This window comes from Humulus lupulus, chromosome 1, assembly GCF_963169125.1.
Source record: "Humulus lupulus chromosome 1, drHumLupu1.1, whole genome shotgun sequence".
Taxonomy (NCBI): Eukaryota; Viridiplantae; Streptophyta; class Magnoliopsida; order Rosales; family Cannabaceae; genus Humulus; species Humulus lupulus.
In genome coordinates, this window is record NC_084793.1 from 15042862 (window position 1) to 15067757 (window position 24896).

The following is a 24896-nucleotide window of genomic DNA, read 5'->3' on the forward strand; positions in this document are numbered from 1 at the left end:
CTTTGGGTTGCTTGAATTTTTGCCTTACCCTATAAGACAGTAATAGTCTTTGTAAACTACTTGTTACTTGATTGAATGAAAGTTTACTACTTCAAAATAAATAAATAAATAAGGTTACATGAGGTTAAATGGCGGATTCAGAGTAGAATTGTTCAACTTATTTTGTTTCTATGCTTTGTAAGTGGAGAAAAGCTTTTTATATTTATGCCAGAATTAAATTTAATTCTCTATCAACACCTTATTTAATTTAGTACATGCAATTACATAATACTTAACCTATACCTCTGGAAGTCATCTACATCTATGGTCAACAAAATGTCTGTATTTATGAGGACAAAACACTTGCCCACACGTGTAACCCGTCCAATTAACCAAAACCTAGTATCCAACCCAATCAATATATTTGAGCAGGTTAAGCAGCCTAATTTTTTTTACTAGTCTTAATTTCTAATTAAAGTATTTTAATATTTAAATAACATATTAAAGAATAATTAAAAAATATGGAAATATTTTTTTTTTTTAAAAATAGATTATTTTTATATAAATTATACAGAAACAATATTATAAAGACAATTTAATTTATTTATGTATTTATATATTAGAGCAATTTTCCTATAACATTCATTGAATTAAAATTTTAAACATGACACTAAAAAAATCCAATGATAATAGTCTCTCAAGTCCTACCAACTAATTTATAAATATGTTTTAAAAAATAAAAATTAATTGGACGAATTTGATTATAATGGACGGATTGGCATCAAATTCCACCCTGCCCAATGTAAAAATTGGGCCAGTTAGAAAAGTGCTTGAGTTATCGGGTTTAGAGTGAACAGGTTGCAAAATTTATTCAACACCCCTAAAACTTACCACTTAATAATAACATATACTCACGTAGAATGATTATAGAACCGTTATTTCAGTCACATATAATATTGTAAAGTGCAAGGCGCTTTAAGGCTTCTATGTACCATGGACTGCACACTTAATTCTAGAAGAGATTGAGGTAACGTATCAAACTTAATTCCACTACATATAAAGTTTGTTTCAAGAATTATTTGTTAAATATAATTGTTAGCTAAATTTGTAACATAAAGTTTTAAGGAGGAACCAAAGTGCACCTCCCGAATTTGTAACTCAATCGCTACACAAAGAGATGTTTCCATTGTCAATATCCAAAGTATCATGGTGTTGTCTCACATGAAACATATTGAGAGTATTAAACCTCATAGGTCACTCCAATAATCACTAGTTTTCTGATTTTTAGATGTATCTCCATAATTCTTAACAAGCAAAAATAAAAAAAACGAATGTCGCTACCCAGTCGATCAGGATTTAGAAGATTCTTGCACAGAGGTAACCAAAAAACTATATAAATAACAAAAAAGATAAGAAATCCTCACGGCCCAGTGCCAATGATCTCTAACCTGGTCTGGCAGTGGATTGGCTTGATTTCTTGTGATGTCGCTCCTTCTTGTACCTCAACTGAATCGGATCAAACCCACCTTCTTCTGCTCCATAGACAGCCCACGATGGTGTGACAGCCATGTAATCCTTACTGTCAAAAGGTCTTCCAGATGCCACCAGGTCATGGAACTTTTCATAGTCTATCCACGTGAACCATTGGCCATCAATCTTAAACTTGTCCGTTTTAGCAAGAAGGACACAACATGAGTGGACATGCTCACATGCAACCTCATAATCTCCTTCACTTTTCAATGCCAACGCCTCTGAAAAAGCTTTAACATCAGCATGCCAAGGCACATTCTCCATCGTCAACTTTGAAGTAGCAGATGTTCCACAATATGTAACGCCTTTGATTTCGATAAAATCCGGTTTACCGATGCTAAAGAGGTTAAAATATGCATCTATATCCTCTGTATTCCACCCTTTCACAAGAGTCAAGCGATAAACTGTTCGCTGATGTTTGTCTCTCAATGCTTTCAAAGAATCAATAAATCTCTCCCAAAAATCTCCAAAAAGGGGTCTATCAATTGCCTTCAAACTATCCTTTGTGGCAGCATCGACACTTACATATAACTGGGTAATAGGCTTCAAAGCTTTAATCTTTTCAGGGAACTGAGCATTTGTTACCAAGAAAGTTGAAATCCGCCGCCGGTGCAGCTCATCGACAAGTGCATTAATTTCAGGATACATTATAGGCTCACCAACAAGTGATAAGGCACAATGCCTAGGAGACAGACCTTCAGTTAGCCGTTCTAGTGTAACACCAGGAACTCCTTTCATTTGCTTGATCATCTTTGAGTGCATGTCAATAGCAGAGTTCACAATTTGTAGAGGATCATCCATCTTCCACTGCCAACTTTTTCCAACTGGGTTTGTGTGGTGTCTCCAGCAAAACACACATTTATTTGCACACGCTAAGCTAGGTGTCGCTTCCATGCACCTATGACTTTCTATACCATAAAATGAATGCTTGTAGCAACCTCCTCGGCCTCTGAGTTGCGACTTTGTCCATCTACAGATTTTGACACCACTATGTGAACCAATAATTTTGTACCCCTGTTTCTCCAGACTCGCCCTGATTACTGGAGTAACCATATCTTTCTTCCCATTTGAAACCCCATTAGTTTGGGCTACTGCTGCTGATCTCCTGGAAGGTCCTTTACCAGCAATATCCTCAAGATCAACAATGTCCGGCTCTGCGCTATACTCATCATCCGACTCTTCCTCACTTTCTGCATCACTCTCGGCACTTACACCATTAGCAACCACGCCACCATTTTCAAGCATCTCACCCTTTAAAAATTTAAGCAGCCTCCCGCTCCAAGCGTCGAAAACTTCATCGACATCGCCCTCATCCACATCTCCTTCCCAAACCGGCAATATCTCGGCGCCGCCCAATCCTCTCATCCGCCTTGACAAGTCCTTGGCCACTGCATTGAACGTGGAGCCATAGGCTCGACTCCCGACTCCGAACACTGCAAACTCGCATTGCGAAAGCAACAGCGACCCCACCCTAAAATCTTCGGCACTCTCCGCTAGCCAATTGGTGAAAAACCTTGCGTCCGGAGGCGCTTTCCCATCATCCCATGTCGAAGCGATGATCAAAACTAGGGTTTCCTTAGGGAGGTCCTCTGGCTCGTAGTCCTTGGCGTCGACGAGATCAAACTCGAAATTATTAGAAGCTAGAAGATTGAGTAAACGACGGGCAAGGGCTTTGGAGGTACCTGTTTGGGAGATAAAGAGGATCTTGGCTTTGCGAGTGGAAGAAGATGAAGTTCTAGGGTTAGGGGTTAAGGAGAATCTCAGGCTTTTGAGGCGGCGAGATTTGTAGAAGCAGTAGAAAGTGGTGGCAGAGAGGAGGGCGAGTAGAGTTAGACGCGCCGGAACGGAAGAGAGGGTCATTGGGGGAAGTAATATATGTAGTCTTAATTTAGTGAGAGAGTGTTCTGAGCTTCATGGAGTGGAGAGGAGAAAACGAAGTTAGTTTATGAACGTGAAAGAGTGAGTGAGAACCAAGCTAGACGGCGACGGCTATGGCTGGCGATTGGCGATGGAGGTTTTAGCTTGCTATGAAAATATTTGAGAATATTTGTTCAACCATTTATGGGGATGGTTGATTTATCTATCGCAAATTTGAAAATTTTAATAATAATGAGACCAAAGGCTTCTAAAGTAAATAATAATAAAAAATTATCGTATTTAACCGTTATTTTATTTCATTTGGAAGTGATTGCACTCTCATTTAGATATATATTAAATGTGTAGAAAAGAAATTTTTTTGGTTTTACGGGTTTTCTATTTTTTAATGTTAACTTTAGCTAAATATTTTTATATCATAATATTTTTATATTTATAGATAATTTAAGATTTAAATAAAATAAATAATTAAAAAAAAAAGTTAAAATATGATATTTTTGAAATATTTTATAATAATAATTAAAATAAGATATTTTACAATAATAATCATTTAAAAATAATAAATAATTAAATAAATTAAAATATGATATTTTTCAAATATTTTACAATGATAATTATTTTTAAATAATAAATAATTAAACAAATTAAAATATAATATTTTTGAGATAGTTTACAATGATAATTATTTAAAAATAATAAAATGATACATTTTATAACTTAATTAAAATTTAATTAAACTTAAACTCACTTATTATAATAATATCATATTAAACATATAATATAATCTATTATGAATTAGCAACATTTAAAAAAAAAAACTAACAATAAACATAATTTAAAATCCACGTATAATATTTAATATTACATTAAATTTATAATATATAATCTTAAACAAAATAAATAAATTAAAACAAACATAAACTTAAACAAAAATAAATAAATTATTTAATTAAAATAAAATATTTATTTTAAAATTTATATTACATTAATAAAAATTTAATAAAATAATTAATAAATTCTATAAATAAGACTAAGCAAACTTGCATATATACAAACGTCGCTTGCATCTAGTAGTCAATAGTAGGTTTGTTGGTTTTTTTCTTTTCTTTTTATAAAATAAAATAAAGAATTAAAAACAAATTTTTAGTTTCAATAAATCTTTTTTCCAAACAAAAAAGAATTTAGCATTTTTAAAACAAAATCAATAAATATTTTGAAAGTCCTACATATTCAATTTTTTTTTTTAATTTTAAAATCATTTCGTAATTCCATATCCATGAAGACCTTAATTTAGGAATTCAGATATCCATAAATAGAAAAGAAATCCTTAGAGCTATATTAAAATGGGAGTTGTTGACAATAATACATAAAATATTGAGTAAGACACTAAAACCAATAAAAGCAAAATAGTTTGTGCATGCATCTCATGGTTAAGAAACATACGATAAGATGGAACAAGTGTATATACAAAAAAGAAAAACAATAGTGCATATATTAGAGGATCAAAATATCATCTGGTACATCAACTAACAAATTAACAAGTTTTTTTTTTTTTTTTTCTCGTTTTTCTGGGTCATTTTTTTTAGGTACTAAGTTCATTCGTACATTGGAACATCAACGTTCTGCAGGGTTAAGACTAACCGTTAACATGAGGATCAGTCACCTTTTGGCCATTTTTTCTAACTAGTGAAGATATGCGGTCTGGTACTGGTAGCCATTTGCAAAGTAGTTGCCATGTCCTGGGGAGAGACTGTAAGTTGCAGAACCGAGCAGAGAAGGACAATGGTTGTCATTTGGTCCGGGGTAGACATAGGGTCGTTCATACATGTACTGCGGATACCTGTTTTCGGCAACTCTAGGATAGAAAGTCTTTTCAGCAGGAATGTTAGTAACACGAGGCCCAACCCCAACGCCGTTAGCCCGAGGTCTCTTTGGTTGAGGCTTTGCTGCTTCAGTCACCCTTTTCTTGTCTGCCTTGGCCTTCTCCAGCTGGATAACCCTTTTCTGCAGTGGATCCACAGGGTACTGCTCCTCGAGTTTATGCTCTTCAATGCACTTCACCACAGCCTTAAGAGCAGTCAACTCTCGCTCATTCACCTCATTCTGAGACAACAATACAGTGGTTAGGCAAACTTGCTTGATTTTACCAACACGCTTGTATCGGTGTTGACCCATATTACAAAATATGAGATGCATGTAAGTTATTCAAATTTGTACTAAAAGTCCATGCACCTGAACAGTGGGAGATGTATTCCCTGGTTTGGATGGTGAAACAGCTTTTCTTGCCTCCTTCAAGTAAGATTTCAGTAAAGCCACAGGAGAGAACTGCTCTGTCAGTTCAAAAGCAAAAGCCAAGTTGACAGCATCAATTTGTCTTCCACTATTAACCAGTACTTCAATTACACCTGTAGAATCCAATGAAAACAAAAAGTGATTGGAAATTTGAATTGTAACAGAACTTCCTCTTTTTTAATGTATTTCCGTCAGAAGCTAGAATTGCCATCTATCTATCCATCCCCACCGAGCAATGGGAGCCTCGTCAGAATTGCCAGCAAATGCAAAGTGAGCTTCACTTGATTAGCTGGATTTCACAAAGGTGCAAGTGCAAGATCCACATGTACACACTACTTTACAATCACCCAGGATTAAACATATATAGCAATCCTTAAGAAATAATGAGGTATATATATATGTATAGAAGGAAAAAAAAAGTAAAAAAGATTAAAAGAAAGAGGAAGAGACCAAATATAGCAGCACCAAGCCATCATCAAAGTTTTTCAAAGGGAAAGAAATACATCTAATTTTGACAAGCTGAGGTTATTAGTTCTAATATCACTTTAGCAGTAAAAAATATCAACAGGCGATCTATGACATGCTCAAATTCATATGCACAATAATTTACAAACCTGGCATTTTCTCGGACAGTCCAAGGGAACGACACAGATCAGCTGTTTGTCGACGACGAGAAACCATTGGTACTAGCCTGGACAATTCTTCCTCATCAAAATCAGAGGCAATATTAAAAGTTGCCAGAAGTTGCAGAAATGCATGAGCTTCTAACGAGTTCCCATTGCTAGCATCCAGATCAAGATCATCCAACTTTGGCTTCCATTCTTCAGCAATTTCTTTTGCTTGCTCCTTAACCTCTTCTGTGATTACCTCAGAAGCAGAGACCAAATCTAGGCTTGTTAACAAAGTGCTCAGACATTCCATCAACATGATACATGTGCGGCGAAGACCCAAGAGATTTGAATCCTTCTTTCCATCCATATTGGGAGCTTCCACACGATAAAAGTCTTCCAAAGACTCTAACACAAAAGATGCAGGATTGATTGCAGCTCTTAATGCAAATGGAATTTCCTCCCTTATGGCAGCAAGATTTTTTCTGTTGTCTGATATAAATTTGTGAAGCCCTTCTGAGTCCATCTCTTTACATAGTTTCACTAACTGGGGATAAGACTTCACACCTGCATGCTCATTTTCAAGACTTTTCATTCCCTCCAAGCTACCATCAGAAATTGTAACATCTTGTGGTGTCTCGTCCATGCTTGGCTGTGCTTTTTGACCCTCAGTAGTCACAACAGCTGGATCATCAGATGAAACCTTCCTGTGCTTATCTCGAACATTAGCAATAGCAAATACAGCAGCATCCCTCTTCTCTTGAAGCTTGTCCAATGAAGCTTGTTCCTTGGCCACTATATCTCCTTCCTTCTTCACCAGCAAATCTCGGGCTTTCATTGTTTTGTTCTCAAACTCCTTTTCTTGGTCTTCCAACTCATGAAAACGCCTCTTTAAAGACTTTTCAAGCCCGTGAAAATGTTCTTCAAGTTCTTTCCATTTTAAATTAAGGGTTACAGCCCTGTGGCTTTCAAGTTCAGCAAATGCTTTCTGAAGCTGTTGTATCTTCGAGGTCGTAGAGTCTATCAGCGTAGCAACTGAGTGAGTATTATCCATGACAGAGAATCTGCAGGCAATACAAGCTATAAGAAAAGAAGGATATAAGTATTTAAATGCAACCAATAAAAATAGGTTGCAGAAATAAAATTGGACCACAATCCACCAGAACAAACTCAACTAATTACAATTTCAATACCATGCAATGCAATTTGATATTACACCAGGCTAACCAAATGCATGCTAACAAAAGAAAAGGCCTCTTATTGATACCATGATGCCTATTCCAAAATAACAACTTTTGACAAAGCAAAGGCACTGAACTTCACACGCACACACACACACACCCCACAAAAAAAAAGGTGAGTAACTAGCCTTTCATTATAGAAAAGAACTAATGAATCATTTACAACAGATGCAACAATAGAATATGTACCATCCAAACTCCAAAGGCATAACGAAAATTCTATGTATATAAAATTCTGAATAAGATAATACTCCAAAAATAACTTAATAATAAACATCTGATCCATGTAAAATTACAAATCCAGACAGAAAGATCATAATGAAACATCTCATGTCCAAAAGTAGGAGGAATTAACAGCACTAACCGCCAGGGATGATGTTTTCATAAATTTTGGTTTGCGTTCTTACTTCACTCTACATATATTCTTGCAATACTTCCCACATGTAATTTTTGTTGATCATCTTCCATCTTAATTAACACATATCATAAAGAAGTCTCTAATCAGCATTTCAAAGTCTCTTGGGACACAAAATTTTCATACATAACATACAAGCGAAGTGAACCTTTTTTAATATTATAAAAGCTGATAGTTAGAGTGTTAGACTACTACAATGTCATGCCGGAAACACATCTTGAAAATCACAAACACTGGAAAGTAACCCATATGGTCTCTTACGTCAAAGCATCCCTGAGACAGTACCTGCAACAAATCTTCCCAACCAAACAAAGAATTCCATTTATCCAAAACTACGAGTCTAATACACACAAACATTATTCTCAAGACTCCTTAAAATTAATCATTATATATGAACAAACTAGACGGTAAAATGATAGAAACTTCACTACCCAGCCTCGCCAGTTTCTACAACCCTTTTCACTTCTCCGATGATCAACTCGAAAAATGCATTTATTATTACTTAAGACTCCACTTGACGACTAAAATTCACCATTAAGAAGTAAAAAAAACTCATCGTGGGAAGCTGAATCGAACAGATAAAACAAACAACTCGCTAAAAACGACAAAAAAATAAAAGAAAAAAAAAACTCACCAGTGATAATAACAAGCTCAAATTCAACGAATAAGATATCCAACTATGAGATCGCCTGATGTTAAATTAAAAAAAAATATCAATAATAATTAAAACCCTAACCAAGAAAAATAGTAAAATTGAAATAAACAAAAACGAAGCGGCTGAAAAACAAGCAAGTACGTCCGGACAGAAATTTCTCAAAATTAGCTACTCCAAATGAGAAAAATCTCCGAAGTAACCAAAATTTTCTACGAAAATGACGACATTTTCTTCGTAAACAAACAGCGCCGATCTGGTTAAAAAAGCTAAAACTAACAGATTAGAAATCAGAACAGTGCATCATAAAGAGAAAAGAGAGAATTTTTACCTGATTAGATGATTCAGGTAGGTGTAAGGATAGATAATTTTGGGGTAGAAACGATGAATCAATCAATCCATTAGGTCGAAACTTGAGATGAGTGGCTGCTACTCTGCAAATCCCTACATAGACGCACAAAGACAAAGAGAGAAAAGAGGAAAGTTGAGACAAGCGAGAGAGGATGTTTTTATCGCATGGCAGCCTTCTTTCCTTTTTTACTTTTTTCGGCCACTCTCTTTTTTGCTACTTCCCCACCCCAAGTGTCGGGCGCTTAACACTGTTTATTTGCTTTTGGCTAGTGGGCGAGTGCTCTCATCCATAATTGGAGTGCTCCTAAGCTTTCCACCTGGCTCTCTATAATGAGCTCACACTGACGACTTGTCTTTTTCATTTTTAATTAAATTATCGGGAGTTTAATTTGAAAAATAAAATTTTTAAAAAAATTATTATTTTAAATTTAAACAAATAAAACGTTAGCTCAGCTCAGCAAATAATGATCCATTCGTGAAAGGTATTATTTTTTTTTTGGTTGTTCTTAACGTATTTGATTAAACAAAAAGTTGAAAAGAATCTTTGTAGTCTGAAATCTGTTTGATTGTAATATAAATATAGGAATAAATGACTGTATTTATATTATAAATTATTATTATTATGTGTTAAAAAATGGAATGGATAAACTCCCGACTTGTATGGATATAACAATTGTCAGTTAAACAAGGTAACGTAATCTCTGCAAAGTCGTACTAATAGCTCAATTTGTAAATAACTATGTTGGCAATTAGTACGAATGATGCTATAAATATTTGAATTAGGGTGTGTTTATATATATACTAGATGTAATATACATATTTACTTAGTTTAATATATAGAATTTATTAATTATTTTTATTAAATTTATATTAATATCATATAAATTTTGAAATAAATATTATATTTTAATTAAATAATTTATTTATTTTTGTTTAATTTTATGTTTGTTCTAGTTTATGAGTTTTGGAGTAACACTAAAAGATTATATATTATATGTTTAATGTAACATTAAATATTATACGTGAATTTTAAATTTAAGTTTCTTACTAATTTTTAAAAAAAATTATTTGTTGCTAATTCAAAGTAGATTATATTATATGTTTAATATGACATTATTCTAATAAGTGAGTTTAAGTTTAATTAAATGTTTATTTAAGTTATAAAACATATGTTTTTATTATTTTTAAATAATTATCATTGTAAAACATCTCAAAAATATCTTATTTTAATTTGTTTAATTATTTAAAAATAATTATCATTGTAAAATATCTAAAAAATATCTTATTTTTAATTTGTTTAATTATTAATTATTTTTAATTAAGTATCATTCTAAAATATCTCAAAAATATCTTATTTTAATTTTTTTAATTTTTAATTTTATTTATTTAAGTTTAAGTGTTTAGAAACTACTATTAAATATAAGAATATTCCGTTAAAGTTAACCTTAAAAAAACCGTTAAAATCAATAATTTCCGTTATCTACACACTTATTATATAGAAGAGATATATTATACTAGATGCGCGTTTGCTTAGTTTTATTTATAGAATTTATTACTTATTTTTACTAAATTTATATTAATGTCATATAAATATCTTATTTTAATTAAATCATTTATTTATTTTTGTTTAAGTTTATGTTTGTTCTAGTTTTTTAATTTGGGAGTGACAACAAGAGATTATATATTATATGTTTAATGTAATATTAAATATTATACATAGATTTTAAATTTAAGTTTATTGCTAGTTTTCTTAAAAAAAACATTTTGTTGCTAATTGACAGTAGATTATATTATATGTTTGATATAATATTATTCTAATAAGTGTGTTTAAGTTTAATTAAATTTTATTTAAGTTATGAAATGTATGATATTATTATTTTTAAATAATTATCATAGTAAAATATTTCAAAAATATCCTATTTTAATTTATTTAATTATTTATTATTTAAAAATAATTATCATTGTAAAATATCTAAAAAATATTATATTTTAATTTTTTTAATTATTTATTATTTTTAAATAATTATTATTGTAAAATATCTCAAAAATGTCTTATTTTAATTTTTTTAATTAATTATTTATTTAAGTTTAAGTGTTTACAAACTACGATTAAATATAAAAATATTCTGTTAAATATAAGAATATTTCGTTAAAGTTAACATTAAAAAAAATAAAAAACTGTTAAAACAAAAAAAATTCGTTATCTACACACTTATTATATAGAAGAGATATTATGGTAATTCCCTTATTATAAAGATTGTAATATATTTTTCTTAATTATATTGTCATTTATTTTCAAATAACATGTAGATATGCTGAGCTGGTAAGCCAATATGAAGAAGAGATGGAAATGATGAATTCGGAAATAGAATATAGACAAATTCTCTCTTGCACCCCCTAAAAGAGCACATCATTACACATCATTACACAATATTGTAGTTATTTAGAGCATCTTGCAAATTTTCAGAAAATTCTAAATAATTTACATTGCCGAAAATAAGATTCAAACATATTACCTTCCACGCTTGAATAAAAAAATTAGTCACATAAATTATTCAAATATAATGTACAACATGTTTTGAAACTAGTTTTCGACACGATAAATTATTTAGAATTTTTTAAAAATCTATAGGATATTCAAAATAAATAAATAAAAAATCGTCGAAAATAATTTTCGAGCTAAAAATATCAGGTTTTACTGAAAAATTCCCCTAAAATATATATACTTTCATACCACTCAAATATTTTTGTTATAATTTTTGCTTTACCTTTTTATATATATAATATCTTATCATCACTCTAGTTGCTATTTTTTTTATATACACTCGTGACTAATTGATAAAGTATAATATTATTGATTTGATTTGATTTAATCTCTTTCTAAATCAAATATTATTTGTTGGTTAGGCCCAGAGAGGCAGGCATGGGCCTAGATCCATTTTGAGCCCATTTAGTGGCTTACGGTTTTGGGTTGGGCACTGAAGGGGACTCCCTCCGTGCGAATACGTTATTTTCCAAAGTAAGTCTCGTGCTCCATTCATCAGTCCAAGTCGTCTCCGAGCTTGACAAAAATGGCCGGTTTGTTTGACAAGTCAAGCTCTTGCATTAAGTTGGAACTAAGCTGTATCTGTTTTGGGATTGTGGTGGCTCTGTATCCCAAGAATATGCTGCTGAGTAGTAGAGCTCTTGACGGTTTTGCATTTATTCTTTTATGGTTGATGCTTCGTTCTAGCTCCTGCCATGGTGATCAGAATGATATTAATTGCTTGAAGAGTATAAAGGAGGATTCACTAGAAGACCCGTTTGGTTATTTGAACTCATGGAATTTCAACAATTATGCTGAAGGCTTTATCTGTCAGTTTACCGGGGTAGAGTGCTGGCACCCTGATGAGAGTAAAGTTCTAAATATTCGGCTTTCGGCATGGGACTCAAGGGTCCGTTTCCTAGAGGAATTGAAAATTGCAAGAGCTTAACAGGCTTAGATCTTTCAAATAACAAGCTTTATGGTCCTATTCCCACTGATATCTCCAAACTCATTGGGTTTGTGACAACTCTTGATCTCTCATCCAACAATTTCTCAGGGCCTATACCCCAACTGCTCTCTAATTGTACTTATTTGAATGTTCTCAAACTTGATCATAATCGGCTCACCGGTCAGATTCCTTTAGAACTTGGCCAGCTCTCTCGGCTTAAAGAATTTAGTGCTACCAACAATCTTCTCACTGGGCCAGTGCCCATTTTTCAAAGCAAATTAATTACAGCACAGAGCTATGCAAACAATCCGGGACTCTGTGGGGTTGTTTTGGAACCTTGTGAAGCAAGTCCAAAGAAGTCTTGGACTGTAATTATCGCGGCATCAGCTGTTGGTGGTCGTCAGGTGGACCAGACAGAACTGGAAGACTATCAGTTGGCACGGGATAGAACAAGATGAGAGATAAAGCCACCCAGAAGATACGCTGAAGCTGATCTTATAGCGTATGCACTAGCGTCAGTTTCACCTGAAGAGATACCAGATCCAACTACCTATGACGAAGCTGTATCGAGCAAATATGGGAAGAAATGGTTGGATGCTATGAATTTGGAGATGGACTCATTGAGGAAGAACAGTACGTGGATAGTGGTTCCAAGACCTCAAGGGCAGAAGGTAGTATCATGCAAGTGGATTTTCAGAATCAAGGAAGGCATGGTAGAAGGGGAACCACCAAGATACAAAGCGAGATTAGTAGCAAAAGGGTTTACACAAGTTGAGGGGATAGACTACACAGACATATTCTCACCTGTGGTGAAGTACAAAACCATTAGAATGATGCTGGCAGTTGCAGCACATGAAGATCTTGAAGTGGAACAGTTAGATGTCAAGACAGCGTTCTTAAATGGCGTCTTAGATGAAGAAATCTACATGGAGCAACCACCTGGTTTTCAGGTGGAAAACAGTAAAACAGAACTGGTGTGTTTGCTCAAGAGATCATTGTATGGTTTAAAGCAGTCACCAAGGCAGTGGAATAAGAGGTTCAACTTGTTTGCTCAAGAAATTGGCTTTGTGAGATCAAAATTTGATTCTTGTTTGTATTACAAGGATTTGGAAACAACAGGTACGGTATTCTTGTTGCTGTACGTTGATGATATGATGATCATAGGCAGAGATAAGACCAAGATCAAGTTCATCAAGGATAAACTCAAGAGTGAGTTTGAAATGAAAGACCTTGGACCCGTGAAGAAGATTTTAGGCATTGAAGTACTTAGAAACAAAAAGGAAGGAAAGTTGGTTCTCACTCAAAGAAGCTACATCGAAAAAGTGATGAAGAAATTCAGTTTGGAAAATTCTAAAGCTACTGCAATACCATTGGCTGGACACTTCAAGTTGTCAAATGAGCAATGTCCTAAAACTGAGTTTGAAAGAAGGGAAATGGAAAAAGTTCCTTATGCAGTGGCTGTAGGATGTTTGATGTACATTATGGTAAGCACAAGACCTGATATTGCACATTCTTTAAGTGTTTTGAGCAGGTATATGTCCAACCCAGGTCCGGAGCATTGGAATGCTTTAAAATGGCTTATGAGGTAGTTGAAGGGAACATCTAAGTATGGCCTAATATATCAAAGAGATCCAGGAAAAGTTGTTCTGAATGGTTATGTAGATGCTGATTATGCATCTAATAAGGACAACAGGAGGTCTACAACAGCTTATGTATTTGTCCTGAACAAAAGTTGTATAAGCTGGAAGTCACAACAACAACAAGTGGTAGCTTTGTCTACAACTGAGTCAGAGTTTATGGCTACTACAGAGGCGTTTAAAGAAGCAATCTGGATTCAAGGTATTCTCCAAGAGTTAAAACTTTTGAAAGGAAAAGGAACAATCTACTCGGACAGCCAGTCATCAATTCATTTATGCAAAAATCCAGTTTACCATGAGAAGAGTAAACACATTGATATTCGGCTTTATTGGATAAGAGAGAAGATTGAAGAAAGGGTACTTGAGTTGGAGAAAGTTCACACAAGTGAGAATCCAGCAGATATGGGAACTAAGGTTCTTACTGAACATTGGAAGTTGCTGAAATATGAGGAGTATATCATCATCTTCTGAGATCAATCTTGGAGAGGGTCTGTTTAATCTTTAGAGGATGAAGGTGGAATTTGTGGGTTAATCCTCCTAAAGTTTAACTGCACCAAACTAATCTTGGCTGGAACTAGAGTCAAGATTTACTTTCTTGTAAAAGCTATGTTTATAAATAGCTTATTTTTTTTCTGTTTGATATAGAAGGAAAAACAGTATACGGAAGAGAGAGTTTGGAGAGAGAGAATTACAATAAGAAAAGAGTGAATCCTAGAGTGAGAAGCAGTGAAACAGAGAGATAGTGATAAGTTCTTTGAGACTAAGAACTTGGGTTCTCTGCAGGAAGAACTGAGATTGTTCTTGAGGGGCTGCTGTGTTTTTCCTAGGCTCTTTTCTACCATTGTAAAGTGTACAAACTCAAGATTGATATAGTGGATTGGAGATGATGATGCTCAGCTGGATGTACGGCCTAAGATCGAATTGATCTTAGGACCAGAACCAGGATAAATTCTCTTGCCTCATTTCTTTTTATTTTTCTTTGATTATTGCTGGTTTCTTACTAATCTGTTTGCTGATTTACGTCATCGTCAGTTTGATCTGGGCGTGTGCCAGATGAGTCTGTGGTCGAATAATTCCTAAAAATCAGAGCAAATTCCTACATTATTCAAATATAATGTACAACATGTTTTGAAACTAGTTTTCGACACGGCAGAATTTTTTAAAAATCTATAAAATATTCTAAATAAATAAAAAGAATGGTCGAAAATAATTTTCTAGCTAAAAAATATTAGGGTGCACTGAAAAATTCCCCTAAAATATATATACTTTCATACCACTCAAATATTTTTGTTATAATTTTTGCTTTACCTTTTTATATATATAATATGTTATCATCTTTCTAGTTACTATTTTTTTTATATACACTCGTGACTAATTGATAAAGTATAATATTATTGATTTGATTTGATTTAATCTCTTTCTAAATCAAATATTATTTGTTGGTTAGGCCCAGAGAGGCAGGCATGGGCCTAGATCTATTTTGAGCCCATTTAGTGGCTTACGGTTTTGGGCTGGGCACTGAAGGGACTCTCCGTGCGAATACACGTTAGAGAAATTATAAGAAATTGCCCAAAATAAAGTCATCAAGAAGCTAATGCCCTCATTTTTAAAATTATAGATAAATGATCATTTTACATTGTTGATTACCTAAATTATTCTTTTTTTTATAATTTATTTATTTATTTAGGACTATATGACTTTAATATAGTGATATATGTATATTAATTTTGTTTAATTAGTTTTTATTTTAAAGTTATATTGATTTTTTAAGTTTTTTATAGGTTGTTGATATATTATTTTTCAATTAGTGTATATATTTTTTGTGGTATGATATATAATTTTTTTTTGTGATATTTAATTTTTATTTTATTATACATAGTTATAGTATATAATTTTATATCATGGTATATACATTTTAATGATAGTATATGCTTTTGTTAGCATAGTATATATATTTATGAGTAATAATTTTATAAGTTTTGATGGTATATTATTTTTCAACTCAGTATATATATTTTGTGGTATGGTATATCATTCAACAACTCATAAAAAACGAAAAAAAATCAAAATAACTTTAAAATAAAAACTAATTAAACAAAACTAATATACATATACCATAATATTAAAATATTTGGAATAAAATATTAATTTGTTAAAGAGTATATTTAGTAATATGTGATATTAAATAGATGCTACCAAATTAAAAACATGTACATTTATTTACTTTCACATAATCAAGCGTCATTCACTTTCACATAATATTAAGGATGGTTTTGCTCCATGCCCCAATACCTTGCCCCAATACCTTATTTTCCAAAGTAAGTCTCGTGCTCCATTCATCAGTCCAAGTCGTCTCCGAGCTTGACAAAATTGGCCGGTTAGTTTGACAAGTCAAGCTCTTGCATTAAGTTGGAACTAAGCTGTATCTGTTTTGGGATTGTGGTGACTCTGTATCCCAAGAATATGCTGCTGAGTAGTAGAGCTCTTGACGGTTTTGCATTTATTCTTTTATGGTTGATGCTTCGTTCTAGCTCCTGCCATGGTGATCAGAATGATATTAATTGCTTGAAGAGTATAAAGGAGGATTCACTAGAAGACCCGTTTGGTTATTTGAACTCATGGAATTTCAACAATTATGCTGAAGGCTTTATCTGTCAGTTTACCGGGGTAGAGTGCTGGCACCCTGATGAGAGTAAAGTTCAAAATATTCGGCTTTCGGACATGGGACTCAAGGGTCCGTTTCCTAGAGGAATTGAAAATTGCAAGAGCTTAACAGGCTTAGATCTTTCAAATAACAAGCTTTATGGTCCTATTCCCACTGATATCTCCAAACTCATTGGGTTTGTGACAACTCTTGATCTCTCATCCAACAATTTCTCAGGGCCTATACCCCAACAGCTCTCTAATTGTACTTATTTGAATGTTCTCAAACTTGATCATAATCGGCTCACCGGTCAGATTCCTTTAGAACTTGGCCAGCTCTCTCGGCTTAAAGAATTTAGTGCTACCAACAATCTTCTCACTGGGCCAGTGCCCATTTTTCAAAGCAAATTAATTACAGCACAGAGCTATGCAAACAATCCGGGACTCTGTGGGGTTGTTTTGGAACCTTGTGAAGCAAGTCCAAAGAAGTCTCGGACTGTAATTATCGTGGCATCAGCTGTTGGTGGTGTGACTTTTGCAGCACTGGTTGTTTTATTGGTCTTGCAAGACTCATGAATCCGATTGATTGATCAACATTTTAGTACTTTGGTGAATGGGGATTTTGGAGGCTAGATAGTTAGTTGATCAAGCTTTATTGTATCTGTCTGAACTGGATGATGACATAGAGCCATAGGAGAGAAATGCCATCTTTTAAAGCAAACCCAAAACGGTGATGCTGGTGTACTAGACGAACTTGTTGCTCGAGAAGAACTGAATGGTATGAAAAAAGATGGAATAATGAGCATCACAATTACTCATTATGTAATTATTTTGGCTGCTGTATTGTTTTGTTGGTGGTTACTATTACATATTAGGTATTGTTACTGTCTACTAGTGTCGGTTTGATGTAGAATTCTAGTATTAATTTACAAAACTATGAAAGTTATACATTTCTCGCCCCTGAAATGCAGGGGTGAACATTTAATCCACAAAATTCACAAAATTCGCTTGATCCACAACCTGAAAATCTGTTTTTTTGACAAATTCCGTTAATTTCGGGTCAGATTAAACAAGAAGTTGAGAATGTTTGAGTCGGATTCGAGTTTGGTAAATAAAAAAATATTTTAATTTTAATTCAAATTTGATGACAAAAAAACCATAACCCCCTATCCTTTCAAAAAAATTTATCAAGGCCCAATTGGTAAAAAATTAATTTAACCAAACTAACAACAAAGTTAAGAAATATAAATGTGAAAAGTAAAAAATAAATTAAGAAAGTGTAAAAAAAATTGGTATTTTTGAAATTTTTTTACCGATGCCATTTTCGGCGCAATTTCACCTAAAACCTGACCCCACTAGACCTTAAACCCAAAATTACCCACAACGAAAAATTAAGATCTGGTTCAGTAACCTATTTCCCTACTCAAAACCCGCAAAACCCGATACACTTAATCCGTGTGCACCCGTAGTGTAATGACCCTATATAAAAAAGAGTTGAAAATGAGCTGCTTATGGTTACAAAATTTTAGGCGCTGCTGTCATTTTCATTATTGACTGGGAGAAATGCTTCATTATTGGAGTAGAATTAATGGAATCTAGCTGCACCAACAATTTATTACTATGGATTCATTTCTTATGGATGTTGCATTAGAAATACCAATTTCAATGCACCAACAATTCAAATACCCAAATTTAATTAAATTGAATTCATTCTGGGTATTTGATCAATTGTTTTCATTTAAAAAAAATATATTGTATTTTGTAAAAACTCATGATGCTTCTTGCCAAAGAAAAAAAAAAGAGAAAAGAAAAAAGAATATTATCTAAATAAGTTAAAGAAAAGGAAATCAATGGGAACTTGGAGTCCCTCAAATCGTCTTTTAAGTAATAATTACTCCATTTTATATCTCTTGCGTTAAGGTATTTTCCAATACTAATGAAAGTCATCAATTACTAAGAGCACTTCCAATTAGTGTTCCACTCCATTTTTTAAAATAATTCATTAAAATACACATTTTTATATTTTATCTCTAAATTTTACATTATACTATACATCAGCTTTTTTATATATTTCCCTACATCATTTAAATATTATATCTTTAAACATATTTTATTACTTAAAGTAAAATAAAATAATTGAAAAATAATAAATATATACTAAATGGAGAGAGAAAGCTTATAAAGAAAAATAATAACATTAAAATATTATATAAATGATATGTAAATGTTATGTAAATGTAAATATAAATTAATTAGAGTTTGTGCATACCTATTATAAATATATGTATAAAGGAGCTGATGGAAAATATTTTTATGAGTTTTAGTTAAATATTATAAAGAAAGTGTATTACAAAATAAATAAAAAAAATAAGATATGTAACTATGTTTGATAAAATAAATACATAAATAATGAAACCAATTGGTCATCCAATATGACATTAATCAAAAGAATTGCTAGTGTGGAGGTGTTTTCTTATTTTATGATTGTGATGTTATTAGATGTTATTAAATATGAAAGGAAATTACTTCACAAAAGGCTTCTCTCTCTCTCATTGTGTGAGAAAACATCTTACCAAATTAATGATAAGTGCTAAAATAGCTCACTTAAAAAAGTTGTTGCAATGATGTGTCAAAAGCCGTGTCAAATTTGACACTTATTAAAAGTTGTGTCAAATTTGACACACAAGATAATTAATTACTTTTGTATTTATTTTTATGTCATTTATTATTATTTTTAGTGTTAGCATTAAATGTAAATATAGATTTTTTACTTTCTTTTATTTCTTTAGTTGATAATGATAAAATATAAAAGAATTTTTATTTCTTCATATTCTAAATAAATATTAAATGAAAGTTGTGTCAAATATGTCACTTATTGATTTTGTGTGTCAAACATAGTACAATATTTACATTTTCTATTGGAGTTGATCTTTTATTGATACTCATATTAGACCATCTCTACTAGATGGTGTAAATTTTGTACCAAATTTGGCTAAAAAAAAGAGTAAATGTTATATTTATCTCAGTTTTTATAATTATGTTCCAATGCATAAAGTACAAATTAACTCAAAAATTTAACAAAATCATTTATTTTTATTGAAAATATATATAAAAAAATAATTAAAAAAATGAATAAAAAAATAAAAAACTTTCAACTAATATAAAATATATTAATTAGTGACAAAGAGGGAAATAAGAAATGTAACATTTATTACATAATTTTTAGCACTTCATTAAATATGCTTTTACTAAGCATGTACCATTTTTTTGTTTCTCTCAAATATAACCTTTTTTTGACAAAAATACACCTTGTAACAAAACCTTTAATCGATTGTGACACAATTGATAATGTGAGTAAGTGCTATTGTTATTTATAAATTACTAGAGTGTTCTGGGCTGAAAAACTTACGAAAAGAAAATTAATTTTGGACTAAAATGATGAACTTTTTCAAACCCATTTTTAACATTTTTCTAACCCATTTATAACTATTTTATAATCCAGTTCTAACTTTTTTCGAACTTATTTCTAATTCATTTCTAATATATAGCTATATAACTATCTTCTAACATTTTGCTAACCGTAGTAGAAAATTAGTGTTAGAAAATGGTTAGAATTAGAAAATTGTTAGAACCAGGTTAGAGAAAGATTAAAATGAGTTAGAAAAAGTTACAATCAGGTTAGAAAAATGTCATAACCAAATTAGAAAAATGTTAGATTAAGATTAGAAATAAGTTAGAAAAATGTTAGAGCCGGGTTAGAAAAATGTTATAAATAAGTTAAAAAAATGTTAGAAAATGATTAAAAAAAGGTTTGAAAAATAAAAAAACCTAAATCGTAGAGTCTACATTTTAGTTCGTCATTTCAATAAAAAAAAAATCATTTTTCTAATAGTTTTTAAACCTATAATAGTTTGAAAAACACATATAAATTTTTATATAGCACCCCCGTAACTTATAAATAATAATAATAATGGAAGAGAAAGAAAGCAAATTCGAAATATTCATTTCTAATGTGTTAAGTCCTCAACGGTATTTGGGTCATTTTAGGTGAGTTCTGGGTCATATTTGTGAGAAACAATAATTTAGGTTTATGGTTAGTAATCATGAAAGTAGTAGGATCATTTAGTGAAGTTTCCTTTATAATGTAAGTGTTATAAGGGTAAAATAATAGGCTTTCAGAACAAACTAAATAAAATAAAGAATATGATATGAAAAACGAAACATCCCCATTTCCCAATAACAAAAGAAGCCATCTCTATTTGTAATTTACCTTGTTTTTTTTTTCTTATGAAGCTAATTCATATGAAAGTTTGTCAATTTATGTTGATATTTCTTTTTTTCTTGAAAAAAAAAACGAAAAAGTTCAACAATATGTTAATGTTATAAGTGAATATATTATGAATGTAGTTTTTTTACGAGATTTATTATAGTTATAATAAATTTGTTGCAAGTTATTTAAAAAATGAAAATAATTTTGTGTGCTGAACACAGATTTTCAGTAAAATATCGGGATAATGTCGTACCAATATAGGGAAAAAATTAGAACCTTATTTTCGGCTTAATAAATTAAAATAATGTTTCAAATATCTTATTATTCACTAATCACACAAAGATAAAAATAGTTTAACAGCGTAAGCCTCAAAAAATCAATAGAAAATTAGAAAAGGTCAAAACGCGTTTTTTCTTTTATGGAACAAGATGTGATATATCATATATATTATATACATAATATATATTTATATATAAAAAAACCTTAAAACAAAGTAATCATATTGAAAATTTAAAATTAAAAGCTATAGCAATAACAAACGAATAACGAAAATTTTCATATTTTTTTTTTTTTTAAATTACAATTAATGAAAAAAAAAAAAAACAAGCCAGGCACTCTAATGAGAGTATACAAAGATTTTGAAAAATAAAAATAAAATAATATAAAATAAAGAAAGTCTTGTGTTTCATCAGTTTAAGTCGTCTCTGAGCTTGACAAAAATGGCCGGCTTGTTTGACCCGTTAAAGCCTCTCTAATATCACCATCATAATCATCTCTTACCATCTCTCCTTCAGACCAATCTAAGATTTTTCCACCAAAGTGATTTTCCCATTCACATTCTTGCTATTTTCTATTGTTTTTTGGGGAGAAAGTTTGCGAATTTGGTCATGACTTTAAGGTGTAGACTTAGACGCGGACTTGCTTTTCTCTGAACCGATGGAGTTTCATTTTCTTCTGCAAAGAACCCAACTCCCAGCTGTGATTCAAGAACCCTTTAGAGGGTTTTTTCAGTCAGGTTTATGAGTCTGGATTGTGGATTTTCAGGTGGATCTTTGAATTCTTTCACTTCTGTCATTTGTAGCTGGATTTTGTGAATATTTACACCTTTATCTTTGTTCTTACTTGAGTCAACTATTTTTTTTTTAAGAATTTCGCCGTGTTTATACCAGGTTGTGTAGTGCATAGTGTAAATTTCCAGGTTTTAGAGATAAAACAATCAATTGTTGTTTGATGTGCTTTATATGTCCTTAATAATCTATTATGTTATTTCTCCTTATTGCTTTTTAATTTGTTGCAGTCCTTGTTTCGTGAGATCATTGGCTAGCCTCGAATTGGGTTTTTTCCAGCCTTGATTTTTCTTCTTTGTGTAATTTTCTTGAGCTCTTGCATTAAGTTGGAACTAAGCTAAATCTGTTTGGGGATTGTGGTGGCTATGTATCCCAAGAATATGCTGCTGAGTAGTAGAGTTCTTGGCAGTTTTGCTTTTATTCTTTTATGGTTGGTGCTTCGCTCTAGCTTCTGCCATGGTGATCAGAATGATATTAATTGCTTGAAGATTATAAAGGATTCACTAGAAGACCCGTTTGGTTATTTGAACTCCACATGGAATTTTAACAATCGTACTGAAGGCTTCATCTGTAAGTTTACCGGAGTAGAGTGCTGGCACCCTGATGAGAGTAAAGTTCTAAATATCCGGCTTTCGGACATGGGACTCAAGGGTCCGTTTCCTAGAGGAATTGAAAATTGCAAGAGCTTAACAGGCTTAGATCTTTCAAATAACAAGCTTTATGGTCCTATTCCCACTGATATCTCCAAACTCATTGGGTTTGTGACAACTCTTGATCTCTCATCCAACAATTTCTCAGGGCCTATACCCCAACTGCTCTCTAATTGTACTTATTTGAATGTTCTCAAACTTGATCATAATCGGCTCACCGGTCAGATTCCTTTAGAACTTGGCCAGCTCTCTCGGCTTAAAGAATTTAGTGCTACCAACAATCTTCTCACTGGGCAAGTGCCCACTTTTCAAAGCAAATTAATTACAGCACAGAGCTATGCAAACAATCCGGGACTCTGTGGGGAACTTTTGGATCCTTGTGAAGCAAGTCCAAAGAAGTCTCGGACTGTAATTATCGTGGCATCAGCTGTTGGTGGTGTGACTTTTGCAGCACTGGCTGTTGGGGTTGGTTTAGCCTTCTTCTTCCGTAGAGTGGCTGTGAGGAAGAAGGAAGAGGACCCTGAAGGAAACAAATGGGCAAGGAGCTTAAAGGGAACTAAAGCCATCAAGGCAAGCTAATCCACTCCATCTATCCACTGAAATAGTTATGCATAATTGCGTATCATATAATATATATGTGTGTGTGTGTGTGCATATTTCATATTTCTGAGTTTTAATTAGTAAGAGTAGAGTTTCATTGATTGGTCTTTCTTACTTATATTCAGGTTTCCATGTTTGAGAAGTCAGTTTCAAAAATGAGACTGAGTGATCTCATGAAGTCTACAAACAATTTCAGCAAGGACAATGTTATAGGATCTGGAAGAACTGGAACGATGTTTAAAGCAGAGCTTGAGGACGGCAGTTCATTAATGGTCAAGAGGTTGCAGGAATCTCTGCACTCTGAAAAAGAGTTTTTATCTGAGATGGCCACTCTAGGGAGTGTAAGAAACCGTAACTTAGTCCCACTTTTAGGCTTTTGCATGGCAAAGAAGGAGAGGCTTCTGGTCTACAAGCTAATGGTGAATGGCACCCTCCATGATAGGCTACATTTCTTGGCAGAAGGCGATAAGCCTTTGGAGTGGCCAACAAGGCTCAAAATTGGAATAGGGGCAGCCAGAGGATTGGCATGGCTCCATCATAACTGCAATCCCCGTATTATTCATCGAAACATAAGCTCCAAATGCATACTGTTGGACGGAGAGTTTGAGCCAAAAATATCTGATTTTGGTCTTGCTAGACTCATGAACCCGATTGATACACATTTGAGTACTTTCGTGAATGGAGAATTTGGAGATCTAGGCTATGTTGCTCCTGAGTATGCAAGAACTCTAGTGGCCACCCCAAAAGGAGATGTGTACAGCTTTGGAGTTGTTCTTCTGGAGTTGGTGACAGGTGAGAGACCGACCCATGTTGCTAAAGCTCCAGAAACCTTCAAGGGAAATTTAGTGGAATGGACAACACAGCTGTCTGGAAACTCCGAACTGCACAGTGCTATAGATGAATCCTTACTTGGGAAAGGCGTAGATGGCGAGCTTTTTCAGTTCCTTAAAGTTGCGTGTAGCTGTGTAGTGGAAACTGCAAAGGAGAGACCTACTATGTTTGAAGTATACCAGCTTCTAAGAGCCATAGGAGAGAATTATCATTTCACTGCTGAGAATGATATATTAATACAAACCGAAAACAGTGATGCTGGTGTACTAGAGGAACTCATTGTTGCTCGAGAAGATCTGAATGGTAATTGAAAAAGGTATGAAAAAGATGTAGAGTAATGAGCATCACAAGTACTCATGTAATTATTTTGGCTGCAGTATTGTTAGTGGTTACTATATCATATCTTGGCTTCTTTAGGTACTGTTACTTTGTACTAGTGTCTGTTTGATGTAAAAGTCTAGTATTATTTTACAAAACTATGAAAGTTATATATGTCTCCATCATGTGATGACCCTCTAAAATAATTCAATCTTTCTTCTTTTGTCATATCATCGCCTATGTCTCTCCCTCCATTGAGTTTGAATTCCCTCGGTTTAGAGATTATAATAGCTTTGTGTTACTGCCTCTTAAGAATTGTATAAACTCCAAACCATAAGCATATGCATTAAGCATTCTTTTATTGTATCTATTATGCATGTGAGACTACTGGATGACAATGTTCAAGCTTATTAGATTTTTTGATGAAAGAAAGCAAAGCAATCTCTTTAGCACAAAGTTGAAGC

The 24896-nt window shown here is 32.6% G+C and overlaps 4 protein-coding genes and 1 pseudogene across 8 annotated transcripts; 3 read left to right on the forward strand and 2 right to left on the reverse strand.

Moving 5' to 3' along the window:
• Positions 1-1145: 1145 nt before the first annotated feature.
• LOC133786206 (S-adenosyl-L-methionine-dependent tRNA 4-demethylwyosine synthase-like) lies at positions 1146-3576 on the reverse strand. The gene has a single exon (XM_062225410.1). It carries the CDS (start codon positions 3367-3369, stop codon positions 1423-1425), a length of 1947 nt encoding a protein of 648 aa, XP_062081394.1. The 5' UTR covers positions 3370-3576; the 3' UTR covers positions 1146-1422.
• A 1273-nt stretch (positions 3577-4849) lies between these two features.
• On the reverse strand, positions 4850-9101 carry LOC133786215 (FRIGIDA-like protein 3). 5 transcript variants are annotated; one of them, XM_062225437.1, is made up of 6 exons: positions 8924-9101; positions 8575-8629; positions 7890-7993; positions 6291-7348; positions 5617-5789; positions 4850-5487 (listed from the first exon to the last, which is right to left on the reverse strand). In XM_062225437.1, the coding sequence occupies exons 4-6, from the start codon at positions 7336-7338 to the stop codon at positions 5068-5070; spliced, it is 1641 nt and encodes a 546-aa protein (XP_062081421.1). In that variant the 5' UTR covers positions 7339-7348; positions 7890-7993; positions 8575-8629; positions 8924-9101; the 3' UTR covers positions 4850-5067. The 5 variants fall into 5 exon arrangements, with proteins under 5 accessions (XP_062081421.1, XP_062081409.1, XP_062081403.1 ...); XM_062225425.1 differs by lacking the exon at positions 7890-7993 and having other exon boundaries at positions 6291-7364; XM_062225419.1 differs by lacking the exon at positions 7890-7993 and having other exon boundaries at positions 8924-9100.
• A 2894-nt stretch (positions 9102-11995) lies between these two features.
• On the forward strand, positions 11996-12874 carry LOC133785185 (probably inactive leucine-rich repeat receptor-like protein kinase At5g48380; annotated as a pseudogene).
• Positions 12875-16499: 3625 nt separating this feature from the next.
• LOC133786259 (probably inactive leucine-rich repeat receptor-like protein kinase At5g48380) lies at positions 16500-17325 on the forward strand. The gene has a single exon (XM_062225460.1). It carries the CDS (start codon positions 16517-16519, stop codon positions 17270-17272), a length of 756 nt encoding a protein of 251 aa, XP_062081444.1. The 5' UTR covers positions 16500-16516; the 3' UTR covers positions 17273-17325.
• Positions 17326-21671: 4346 nt separating this feature from the next.
• On the forward strand, positions 21672-24660 carry LOC133786249 (probably inactive leucine-rich repeat receptor-like protein kinase At5g48380). Its single transcript, XM_062225451.1, has 3 exons — positions 21672-22010; positions 22264-23253; positions 23409-24660. The coding sequence occupies exons 2-3, from the start codon at positions 22399-22401 to the stop codon at positions 24423-24425; spliced, it is 1872 nt and encodes a 623-aa protein (XP_062081435.1). The 5' UTR covers positions 21672-22010; positions 22264-22398; the 3' UTR covers positions 24426-24660.
• The last annotated feature ends 236 nt before the right edge of the window (positions 24661-24896 follow it).